Source organism: Molothrus aeneus, chromosome 3 (genome assembly GCF_037042795.1).
Source record: "Molothrus aeneus isolate 106 chromosome 3, BPBGC_Maene_1.0, whole genome shotgun sequence".
In the NCBI taxonomy this organism is placed as follows: Eukaryota; Metazoa; Chordata; class Aves; order Passeriformes; family Icteridae; genus Molothrus; species Molothrus aeneus.
Genome location: NC_089648.1, coordinates 48,829,321 through 48,842,501, shown reverse-complemented (window position 1 = coordinate 48,842,501; position 13,181 = coordinate 48,829,321). Strand labels below are relative to the sequence as shown.

General features: G+C 38.0%; 1 protein-coding gene across 1 annotated transcript in view; it reads right to left on the bottom strand.

Annotated features, from left to right (window-relative positions):
- Positions 1-1,578: 1,578 nt before the first annotated feature.
- PEX7 (peroxisomal biogenesis factor 7) overlaps positions 1,579-13,181 on the bottom strand; it is a 42,523-nt gene continuing 30,920 nt past the window's right edge. The window contains exon 10 of the mRNA XM_066546874.1: positions 1,579-4,219. Coding sequence (XP_066402971.1) covers positions 4,151-4,219 — 69 coding nt within the window. The 3' untranslated portion in view covers positions 1,579-4,150. The remainder of the gene's footprint in view (positions 4,220-13,181) is intronic.

The following is a 13,181-nucleotide window of genomic DNA, read 5'->3' as shown; positions in this document are numbered from 1 at the left end:
CAGGGCTGAGCAGAAATTAAATCATGTTGTTAAGGGCATTCTCCAAATGCCTCTTAAACACTGACAAGCTTGGGACATCAACCACCTCTCTAGGAAGCCTGTTTGTGTTTGAATGCCTGCTTAGTAAAGAAATGCTTCTGAATGTCCAGTCTAAACCTCCTCCTCTGGTGCATCTTTGAACCATTCACACACATCTTGAGTCCCAAGGGGAAGAGATCAGCAGTTCCCTGTCCTCTTGCCCTCCTTGGGAAGCATCAGAAAGTGATGATGTTTCCTCTCAGTCTCCTTTGCTCCAAACTAGACAAGCCCAAAGCCCTCAGCTTCTCCTCACAGGACATGCCTTCCAGCCCTTTCACCAGCTTTGAGGTACACTTCTGGATGCATTCAAGGACCTTCACATCCCCCTTAAATTGTGAGGCCCAGAACTAAATGGAGAACTCAATGAGCGGCTGCACCAATGCTCAGTTTGGAAAGTCAAGTGTTCAAGTGCCAAATCCTATCTTTTGGAACTCACCTGTGCTATAAGGGCAGCTTCTCTTGCAATATCTCTCATGGTACTCCTAATTTTGTCTATAGACAGGAAAGGGAGGTGGAGAGGAAGCTGTTGTCTCTTGCCAAGCCACCCTTTTCTCAACATGGATTGAGGCCAGGTTCAGTACTAGTCTCCCACTGCCTCTCCACCACTCCACAGTCACACAAAGTGTTCTCCTGCTCTTTACTGGGGAGCAATTGAACAAAGCAACAGGGAGGTGGCATCAGAGGTGACACTGCAGTGAAGGAACTTTCCCCATACTGGCTGTTCATGTGTCCAGAGGGAACAGTGGCTGCTCAGTTCATACATCAACTCTGTTAAATTTTGGCCTGGCAGTGGGGCAGTTCATAGCAATGAATGGCTCTGTGGTTCTTTACCCTAATGAGATGATTATGAGACCTTAACTCTTGTTGTTTAAAGGAAATTATGCTCAGTTCTGCATTTCACCTAGCTACAATGACACAGGTGAGAGGAAAACAAAAAATGCAGCAAATTGGTGCCTTCCTAAGGGCATAGATTTTTTATAATGGCTTCTTGGATGAAAATGTTCAAGACCTCTATAAAATGTTTAATGGAAAATTTGCCTTAATTAGAGTCTAATGCAACCATCAGGTCTATCAGGGAAGAACTGTGTCGAGTTGTATCCATTCCCCACTCCATGACCCTGAGCACAGCTGAGCAGTACTACTGAAAGGCACAGTACAGCCTGCTTATGCAGCAAAATTTGAGGCCAGCACTGTACTTGGCTAGAAGAAAGAGATCACTTCATCACTGACACATACTCTGCACAAGCAGACACAAAGAATGATTTAAAATAGCTTTCCTTTATGAAGATCTGATGGGGCACACAGCTAGGAAAAGTTGCATAAAGTATGGTCTCTACCAGTACAGGGGAACAATGTGACCATCACCCAGTACTCATACACGAAATAAACCATGGTTGTGATATTCTTCTTATAAGATACTCTCAGTATCTTTCACGGCATTTACTTTTTGAACAACATTTCTTCTTTGGGGAAGTGAACACAAAAGTATAGCCAAAGATACTGTGTGCAATTAATTTAATAGCATTATAGAACAACAAATCCATGCCTTTAGAACTTGATTAATCCATATGTTTCTTAAACCAAAGAGAAACCCAGACTTAAATAAAACAAAATCTTTCACAGGAGCAAGTTTGAAAGCAGAACACATTACATGTTTTAGATTGTTGTTGTTAACTGTTTCAGTAAATGAAAAAAAAGATTGGAAGCTAGTATTTTGGTCATAAAATAAGTATTTTTTCAAAACAACTATAGCAAATATTCCCTGAGAATTAAGAATCAGCAACAACTATTGCCAAATTGTTTTTTCTGTTACAGTGCAGAAATGTTACAGCACATTCTCACCATTCAAAGATCACACAGCAAGAATAAAGGCCACAGTTTTTATTTACCATGTGCATCTTCTGGATGTGCTCATCTTTCAAGAGAAATAAATCTGGATACAGCAACCCTCAGCATTGAAGCTAACCAGGACATGAAGGGAGAGAAGGCAGTTGAGGAAAGATTTAATCCACGTGCTGAGTGTGCATGTTCAGAATTCCTAATTTTTTCCCCTGCACTAGGTTTTCTACATTTTCCCTTCCAACTGATAGGCTATGGCAGCATTCTAGGATAACCCACTCTCCCTGTCCCCCCAGAAACATGCATATAAAATACACACCTGCCACCAAAATGTTCCACTCAGACAAGCAACTAGTAATCAAAGCAGAAAAGGGAGATAAAACAGAAGAGTGGAGGAACTATTGAAGTTGAAACAATCAATTTTAATGCCTAAAATTAGATTTTATGGCCCATGGTACTGCTGAAAGCTGCATGCAGCACAGCTTTATTTTGCATTACTCCTCAGCACACAGAATTAAAGTGCAGTAAAAGGTTCGGATTTGGTACAGCACGCTGTCATAAAAAAAAGATAAGATCTATTTTTGTTATTAATTCAACTCAAAAAGGTGTCAGTTTGGGGACAGTTTGCATTTGACCAAGAAAAATACAGGATCCAAATGGGATCCAAACTGTCATGTTGTAGAAGAAAGTTTCTTCCTGTCCAGCCCTATATACCCCATCAATATATGCATGTCTCCCTGTGGCTACCTGTTATTTTCCTGGCTCTTTCTCCAAGATGGAATAACCATTCCTTCCTTGCAATTTGTGGGTCTTAGCTCAGCTGAATTCTTTCCTTCATTGCTTCAAAGCACCCAGCAGATCTGGCAGTGTCTACTATTGGTTGATCTATGAGTGCTGCAACCCAGAAGGGTAGAGCATTTATTAACACCACTATGAAAACCTGACCAGAGATCTGCAAAGACCCAACCTGCAAAGAGTCTTTTGATGGTAGTGGTAGTTGAGATGGGCTAACAGAAGAAAGGAGACAGTTTAAAGAAGGTAAAAAAAATGGCTAGCAGGAAACGAGGAAAGAAAGCTAACACATACCAATGAGTGCTGCAATACTAAAACACTATTCAGAGATGTCTGGATAAACATAACATCTGAACATCTCTACTTGCCCCAGAAAACTTAGATGGAAGTACCAGCATGTGGGCTGAGGGGTCAAACTGGGAAGGCAAAGTATTCAACATCCCTAGAACATGTTGTGCATATTGTAGTGACTGCAATAGTTTGGCCATGCTGGATCTGTTATGCTTATATCATGCAACTAATCTGCATGTATATAGGTCAACTGGTCTGGACATCACTTCTCACTTTGGCCAGGCTGTCAGAGGTCCTGAAACACTGGATTTATGGCCACTTTCCACTTCTATTTCTTGGAAGAACTTTCTAAGTGAAAATAGAAGACAAGTCTAATAGAAGAGATGGTTGCCCTATCTCTAAATCTTGAGGATTGTGATCCAATTAGTTTTGTATATATTTCATTTTTTCATAACCATTTTCTCTATTATCAGAGTATCTTCCTACATAACTTCATCAACTGTTTTACTCAAAGAGATATAAAGGAAAAAGATATGAAAATAATCTTTACCATCTTTGTGAAGCAGCAATCAAAAAGGTCAAACAAATCAGCTGGCTACAAACTATGACATTTACTGTCGATCAAGAGTAAATGCATCATATTGCAAAAGAAAATAATGCAACATGACTCACAGCAAAACATAAATGCATCTGGGTGATACAAACTTCAGTTGACATTACAGTACTTTACAGTAAAAAGCTTTTATTTTCTTTTCCTTTCCTTTCTTTTCTTTTCTACAGTGACATCTCAAAACGCACTGCCAATTTTTTTTTATCTTTATAAGGAACAAGAAGATTCAGGCCTCTGCTCTCATCATTAGCCAGATAGATCACAAACTCATGTTGGTTATTCTGTTCTGAAGACAACACTGATATCTGCTATGGCCACTCTTCAGCCTCTGAGGAGCTGTGGAACATTTTGCTACTCAAGTACTACCTGCACAGCCAACCAAGCCCTGAAATCTCCACATGTTCAAGTGCACAACACTCCATTCAAGAAGTTCTACTTATAAAGAGACACTGAGATTAGTGACACCGTTGACACTTTAGCACAAGTCTGGTTGTGGGGGGAGAGAGAAAGGTTCCCGGCGTGTCAGATCATCTTCTCTTCCTAAACAGGAACTGCCAGACACGATGGAGTATAGATCTTGACTAGTTCATCCCAAGCACAGTCCACCACCTACAAAGCAAACAAAAACCTATTCAGGTCCTTCACAATTGTCATTTTTACAAAAACCACAGGGAACTTAATGCATATTGTGGATTTAGTATCAGTTGGTACTCTGACTTACCATGCTTCAAAATTATAAAATAACTAAATTGGTTTTGGTTTGGGTTTTTTTTTAAACTTCACTCAAACACATGAAAATTAACCAACTCCTATTTTTCATACTCCTCCTGAGGAAAGCAGGGAAACCTTTGGGTTTCAATTGATTGTTCCAAATAGGCAAAAAAATGTAACTGAAAATTAAATTAAGGAAGGACACACAAAAATCCCAACCCTGCCATGTTTCTTCTCTTTGCAGAGTCTTAGGATCCTTTCACCATAATATCTAAATATTTCATGACCAAATCTGAACAACCTTCTTATACTTGCAGATAAAAAAATTTGTTATAGACATTTTCCTAATGTCTAATGCTGAGGAATGGAAAACCAAAAGAGTTCAACAAAATTATACAGGAAGTTTCCTGAAGAATTAACCCAGAATTTCAGTCTCACACTTGATAAGCCATGAGGTCACTGCCAATTGTTGAGAAGAGAGATGTGTACTTGCTGATCATTGGGATTTGGGGGCCAAAGTGTTGCTTCAAGCACTACCTAGACCCCCACTAGTCTAATAAAAAGTGGTGCCACTTGTGACAAAGGCATCTTATAAACACAGTGACTGGTTTGAGTATAACCACAACTTCTCTGAATTCATCATCCCAGGTTCTATCCTAGATGAAGGCTTGAACTTAAAACCAGTTGAAGGTTAACCTAAGTCTGTAGTGTTTAAAGATCTTAATAAATAACAAGACTCCAAGGAAAAAGACTACAGAATGCTTTAGGTTTGAAAATTAATTGAAAATGCACTTCAGAGTCTGTAACAAAGTGAAACAGTTAACCACACTGACAATGACTCAAGAAGATGACCTAGGTATGATATATATTCACAAAATATTGTAGGAGACAAGAATTAAGGCAAATAGAACAAAGAGAAGAGCTAAAGAGAAAAACCTGAGGAGGTCCACAAATAAATGCCAGTAAATCTGGCTGAAACCATATTGCATTATCTTTACAATGTCATTTCCAGTTGGGATTACAAAAGATACAGTATTGGATCCTCTGCACAACAAGCTTCCTTCTGCTGCAGCCTGCAATTCCTGTTCTCTCCTAGAGCCAGAATGAACAGCTGCACACTAAAAATTTGGAAATCCAACTACAGTATTTGATTTCAGACTATAATTAGCCCATTTTGTGTTTACTATACTGCACTATTATTCATTTTCATTGCTTCCTTAGCTGGTTCTACTTAGTTATTTGAAGTGCTTTCCATATACATCTAAATGGGTCAAAAAAACTCTTGACAATATGTCTGTCTATTCATACAACATAATAGAGCTTTCTGTAGCATAATGTTCTTTCTGCTGCATTGCAGTCTCTCAAATCATACCAAAAAGAAAATTTGAGTTTTCCACTAAATGCTGTGGAAGCTGGCAATCACATAAACTGCAGGTTTTTTACTATTCTCCACAGCTACAGATCAATGTTCTATAGGCAATACTTTCTATTTTTGTAAAGAAACAAGAAACAAAAATAACATTTGGAAAAAATCCCATGGGAATTCCCACCTGTTATCAATGTAATTAACATCCCTGAAATCGCCTCTGAACAAACACAGTTATAAAACCATTTAATCTAGCAACACTAAAAATAAACAGGGGATATTAAAAGAGTTTGAAAAGGATCACATGCGATAAGTTGCCCAACTCATTGACTTAATGATACCACGTGAAAGGAGAAAACACAGCCAGCTAGCAAGAGGAAAACAAAAGCTACAGTAAGTAACAGTGAATCAAGTTCTCCTGTGCAGCAGGAAGTGTATAATGAAATGCCAATACCAGAAACCTTGATGAAAATACACACGTGAAGTACAGAACACAGGTATCTATGGGAAACTGGGCCACTGCAGCATGGCAGAACATTAAAAAAAAAAGACATTTCCATTTCTCCTTACTTCCCCCAAAATACAGGCAAGACTGTCAGAGAAAGGGGCAACTGTAAGCTAGGAATGCTGCAGCCAGCATTTTTTGATGGAGAGTGCCATGTGACCCTTTGCTGTAGCTCAGAGATTGTCACTGCCTCAAATACAAATGACTAAGATGAATCCTAAGATGAAGAACAGGACTTGTTCATACAGCAAATGCATTAGTTTAGAAAATGTCTTCTCCCTGCATTTTGTATTTTATCTTGTGACCTTCTTATACAGTGGTCTTACAACACCTGTACAACAGTTGTGTGCCTTTCCCCAGAAGAGAAGAATGTGGGATATTGAATGTAAGTGCTTTAAAAGTATTTAGAGATGTCAGTTCTACTGTGACATATGACCATTTTTAATGTATACTTCAAAGTACTTCAGTCTTTTTTAAAAAATAAACTAAATGGTACTTCATTTAAATATTAAAATAGAGGTAGAAATTTCATTGGGATGAAGGCTCATCCAGCACACCACAGTAAATAAATATAACATACAAAAAGGGGCAAGTTCCTGGAGTTTATATCTTGATCAATGAGATGATGTTACTGACAGGTGAAGAAAGTCCTCCTGTGGTGGGATGAAGACAAAGGAAAACTGAAAATGGACTCACACTTGATTTGCACACCTGATAAAAATCCCTCCATTAGGAGCATGAAGGGATGGAAGTTTGTCATCCTGTAAAAAACGTCTGCTGTCTTGTGGACAAAATTGACTCTGGTATTCAAACAAATCTCACTGATTTCAGTTTTTAGAGGGTGCATGGTTTTTTGGGTTGCTGTTTTTTTTTTTTTTAACTGACATGCCAACAGAGTAGAGGACAGTTTATTTCAGTTCCTAAGAACTGTAGAAATTGCAATATCCTTATAATACTGACTATTTTGCACAGCATATTTTGTATATCATGCAACTTCCATTATCATTTATGAATAGCCTTGTAACTGTAGAATGCAGTTTTACTATAGAAACTTTTAACTATTGAATAGCAGGAAAAAGCAGAATAATTAGAGCTTAATCGTAAAACAAGAATATTCTTTGTTTCACTGACTGGTAAACTATATCAAGAAATAGCACAAATAGAAGAAGCATTCTAAGCCTGGTAATTTTCATTGTAACTAAAGCTACGTGGAACAAAGGCAGTCTAACAAAATGACATTTATTAATTGTCTTTATTGCTTTTATTTCAGTAGGAAAGTTATGGCACCAGCATAAGGGTATTATACTGTTGTTACTGCAGAATAAATATCTTGCTAATTTATCTGCCAGCAAAAATACAAAAACAAGTACAAAAAATGAGGATCACTGAATTTTTTTTCAAGTAAAGCCAGAAAAGAAGCAAAGAAACAAAAAACCTGCAGTCATCCAAGAAAGCTAATTGCTTGACTATAAAATCATAGTTCAACTCAGCTAAAACAGCTATCCTGTATTTTATTGAAATGTTTATCCTTGTCCCAGAGTATAACAATGTTTTCCACCAACTGATTTAATACTGACATCCATTCATTTATCAGAGCCATTTCCATTGACTCACTAACTGATTTACTCCCTTGACAGGCCCTCTGTTTCCTATTCATCACAATCATCTTGCCTTGCAATAGACTTAGACCTTTTCCAGCACCCCAGGGCAATCCACTCAGTCTAGTGCAATTACCTGCATGACATTCTCCCTCTTTACTCTTCAGAAGAAGCAAGAGAACAAGAGAAAACTCCCAAGTTAGCCACTAACTTTTTTATTCAGTACTTAAAGGCACAATAAATCTGCTAGCATAATCAAGATGAAATATATTCAAATGAACAACTAAAAACTAAAGAGTTCAATTACCCTTTATGAAAGGGTTTAATCAGAACAAAGTACAGCCCTCTCTAGATTACTATCTCCAGAACTATCTTGGTGCCACTAAATTTCCAGAGTGCTCATAATGAATCACGTGATAATATGTAAATGTGCCTGAGAGAGACCCATTTCTCAGCTTCTCCCCATCCCATTTTCAAAGAAGATCTGTCTTTTTCTTTTTTCTGTAGAAGAGCCAGCAGAAAAAAAATTCAGTTCTTGACTCTCATTAGTTGTGTTTCCTTTCCTCTTTTAGTTTCTTATCTTCTCAAACGTAACTTAATGGTCTATTTATATCATTATTACTTGTTTTTGAGGGTTCCTGAACATCCTCTAAGCTTGTGGGATGGAGATTAATTGAAGATAAAGCAAGCTATTAGGTTTGCTACTCATCAAATTATTTTCACAGGTGAACATTAAAACTAATTGGTCAAGTCCATAATGGATCATGCATGAGTTTAAACTCATTCAATACCTATTTTCTTCTAGAAAATCTGGACCATTACTGTGGCCTGTTTGGTTAGCAGTTGCCAGAGTGAACTGCATGATGCCAACCTTCACATGAGGCTGAAAGTGATGAGAGTTTGCAAATAAAACTTTTTATTTTCAATGTTCAGTAACACCAATATTTTTTTTAAATTTGCTTTTGAGAAAATACACCTTGATTTAATTATTACTTCCAGTAAAGACAAAATGAAACAAACCCAGAACAGAACTTCTTATAAAGATCTAGGTTAAAATTAGAGTTATCAGAAGCAGATGCTCCAAATGCTGCTTAAAAAATCCATTTATTTCTTAAGGAAAAAAAGAGATAAACTTGAGGGGCATTATTTTTCACATTGCAAAGATACATCATAAACAACTGATCTAAGAAGCCAAGAGCTGTCTCATCATTTGTTCTGTTGCTCTTACATGGGCAATGGGAAGATGACTTGGAAGTTATGCCACACACTCCTGAATCCAGGTCTTCCAAGTGGGCTTTCATCAGTAAGTTGTAAAGGAAATGGAGATGTGAGTTGAAGGTTAGAAAAAAATCCTTGAAATCTCCACAGATTTGGTAGCAATTCCTTTGTACTCTAAAAATTAGGAGAAAGACTCAGTCTTACAAGAACTGGTTTAATTGATAAGTCAATTTTAAGTTCTGTAGAAGGTACACTGGAACTGCAAAATGCCCTTCTATGCTGATACTGACCTTGGTGACCCCAAATGCAATCAATTTCCACCAGTGAAACTGTTTTCTAATGACCCTCAAATTCATCCTTCAGCTCAGAGTTAAGTTCAGTTCCTTCCTTTTGGGATATAATCACAAATAATCATAAGCCAAACAGTATTTTCAGTAACAGCGGCAACATTCTGCTCTCTTCCCCTGAGTTTCACTTGTGCAATTCACTGGGACTTCTCAAATGTTTACTGGTCATGCAGGAGAGTAACAGAATCCACTACACTGAGTAAAAGATGGGGCTCACAGAAGTAGCAAGTATTTGTAAGCCATTGCACCAAATAAAATGCACAAGCAATACATTTATTGAGTAAGAAAGTACTGTCTCCCATCCTCCCCAGTACTTCAGTAACAAAATTTATTTTCCTCTCCAAACACTTGCAGCTTTTACAAAATTGTGATGCCTGACAGAAACCTTTCCAAACACCAAGAAACTCATGCTGATAATGGCAAATAGTGACCATTTACTCATGAGAGCCTGGCTTTGACTTACACAGTGAAAGTTTAATTTTCACAGTTTGGGAAAGACATACAGTAAGCACCACTAAGAAATATCTCCTCCTTTTAGCCCCTCCAACTCAGTAAGGTGTTCAGATTGGTTTAACACTTGTACCTGGTGAAATCTCATATTTTATGGAAAAATCCACTCTGAAATTTGGTAAGTAGGTTATTTTTATCTCAAAGAATCAAAGAAACTGCATAACTTCAGTAGCATCCTAGAGAAGGACCATAAGGAGAGATTAAAATGAAGTACAGATAATGTTATAATTATAGCGGTGGCATAGCCACAACAGCTGGGTGGAAGCTATCAGGTCCTTAGTAATTAAGTGTAAAAGATAAGAGCAAGTGATCAAAAGAAAAAAAGCAGAGAGTATCTGTTCTTCTGTACATTTCCACAAGATGTAACTCCACTTTTATATGGAACAATCAACATTTCTGGGCCTCTTGAGCATCCACAATTACTTTAAATGAACAGCAAAATACATAGCCAAACAGCCTTACTAAAGACATCATCTGCATTTATATTTGGCTATACTGGTTAAGCCAGCTTCTGCAGCCCCTCCTGTCCCTTCTGTTTCCTGTGTTGGCACAGCAAATGCAGCACACTGCAAAAGCTGCACAAAGAAAACGAGCGGAACAAACCTGCACACCAAAACTTGGCAATGATCAAAAATTTCCCCATGAAGCTGGATGAATTTAGAAGTAGATTTCAAGCTACCTTCAGGGCATGCAGGTCAAGTGTATATAGTTTGGTCATGGCCTCCCTCCAGCTAGTAAGAAATTACAGCTTTAAAATTTTAGTGACTCAGGATACCATCAGTTTCACTGGATCAGCAGACCAATGCAGGCACCTCTTCTCAGCTCTAAGTACCACTGGCCAAGTGCAGGGAAGGAGCAGACAGTGGTTGGGCAGAACATGCTGGTGACACCCCACAGCTTTAGGAAGAAGAGAGTGGAAGTTCAGGAAGGCCAAATCACAAAGCCAGTGTAACACAGAGCACAAGAGCCACGGTGGTACCACACTGGTACCATCACCGTCTCCATAATATGGGGTGCTGTGTGTGTGTCATGGCTCAATCCCCGCCAGCAACTGAGTACCACGCTGCTGCTCACTCACCCCGACCCCACCAGGCTGGATGGGGAGGAGAATTGTGGCCAGAATGTTAGAGAAACCAAGCTTCCTCCCAAACTTGTTGACAGAAATAGCTATTTACACAGACAGCTGCCCTTTTGTAGTGCAGTTATGATCCAAAAACACAGTAGAATCACAGGAGAAGCAAATCCTAAGTGATCACTATTTGCGTTGTACACAAGTACAAAACCTAGACTTCAGCAAGCATTCAGGTAACAGATGATTTTTGAACTAGAGAACTGACACCTGGTTCATTCTCATTTGGAGCTGAACATTTTTAATTTCCAAAAGGAGCACCTTAGCATGGTACATTGTGGAGTCCTGTTCTGATCTGGCATGTCACAGATGTCGAATGCTTCTCACATACCAAGTGCTCCCTCCACCACTTGCCATCACTCCCACTGAAAATTACGTATCCTTGTAGTTTAGGAATGTCATTGTTCATAGCACAGAAGTATAGAGAAATTGAAATATTCCTCTCCTGTTCCCATTAGATACTTAATCTGTTCTCAGCAGCACAAAAGAAACTCTGACTCAATGGAAATCATTAATTTATACTTTCTACTGCCTGTGTTACAGAGTTCAGAACAGATGTGAGGTGTAGCTAAAGAAGATTTTCAGACAAAATTAGAGTATCAGGTTTTTTTTACATTTGTGTTAGGCAAAATTGTTTTAGAATTGCAACAGAAAGGGCTGGGTATCTTTTGTCCATTATTTGAAGAAATTCATTATACATGTGTATTTTCCATTCTTTACATACTTATGGAAATAATTTCAGAATCGAGACAAGAAGGGAATGTTTAAAGGATCTGTACTTTTATCTGTGTCATTAATGGATTGCCTGAAGATATTTAAAAAGCATTCATTACTCCCATATGGCATTTAACCTACAGCCAAGTAAAAGGCTGCTTTTAAATAAAGCTGCACAAGTAACACCAAAGGAAGTAATCTACAGCATGTAAACATGAATGTAACACAGCAAAACCCCAGGAAGAGATGGCTTAAAGGAATATGATATTTTTATTCATCAGACCATTCACAGATCACATACAGGAAAAGTAAATATAAGGAGAGAAGTAAGAAATCCAGTGAGCTACAGACCACAACTCCACTACATGGTCTAGTATTACCAGCCCCAAACAAGGAGTAGTTTATGGCTGATTACCAATTTTTAGTCCCTACATACATCCTATGTCTATCTAGTGCATATACAAGGAAGCAAACTTCAGTTGTTTTTCTTATCCCTAAACTTTGGAAAGAACTATCTGGTTTTAAAAACTGCATACTCTTAATGTTGCTGACAGGATAAACAGAATTTCTCAGTTCTTAATACTATACAACATCCCAAATTTAACAGATTTTTGGTGCTTAGGGTCTTGTCACTGTTCTCATGTGTGCCTAGGCTGAAAGCTGGAGTTGGGAATATTTTCTCCTGGAAAACATGCCTGGCAAACTCTCACATCAGCACTTGCAGTTTAACAGAGAAATACACTGAATATCATAAGGATTGTTTCTGTTAATGCTTTGCACTGCAAAATGCACATTTTTCTATGCACCTGAAAGTTTGTTTGTTGTCTCAAATTTCTATGAATCTGATACTAACATTATGGTGGGGGAAAAAAAAACCAAACAACATCTGATTTCTAAAATTCAAAGCTTTCAAAAAACACCTACTTTACATAGAGGCAGATAATCCAAAACAGATACTAGAATATTTAATTAAGCACAAAGGAGTTTACTGTTTCAGCTAGCTAATACTAGTGGGTCTCTTCACATTCCTTATGACCAGATTATTTTCCACATTGCCTCCCTGAGCACAAGAACCAGCTTGTACCTCTCTGCCTGAGGGTTCTGTTCAAAGCTCAATCAGTCCCACAGGAATGTCTTGTAATTCTTAGATTACTAGCTACTTAATCACAATATCTATTCTGAACACTTTCAATAATGCATATAATTTTCTCCTTGATGTGTAAAAAAATGCTTCAAAAATGCTGAAGTTCATTGTGCAAAGCCAAACAAAACATATTCTGTCTAGACAACAAAAGATATCATTAAGAATGAAAGCAAAGGTTAATGACCAGAATGGTACTTAATTTGAGCATAAATGAATAGCTGCTCCATTATAAATAAAATACTCTGCATTCTCCCTGGATCCTTCTCTTTCTCTCTGGAGGAGAGAAGCAGTTCAAATCTGAAGTCATAACTCCTTATAAACCAAACAGT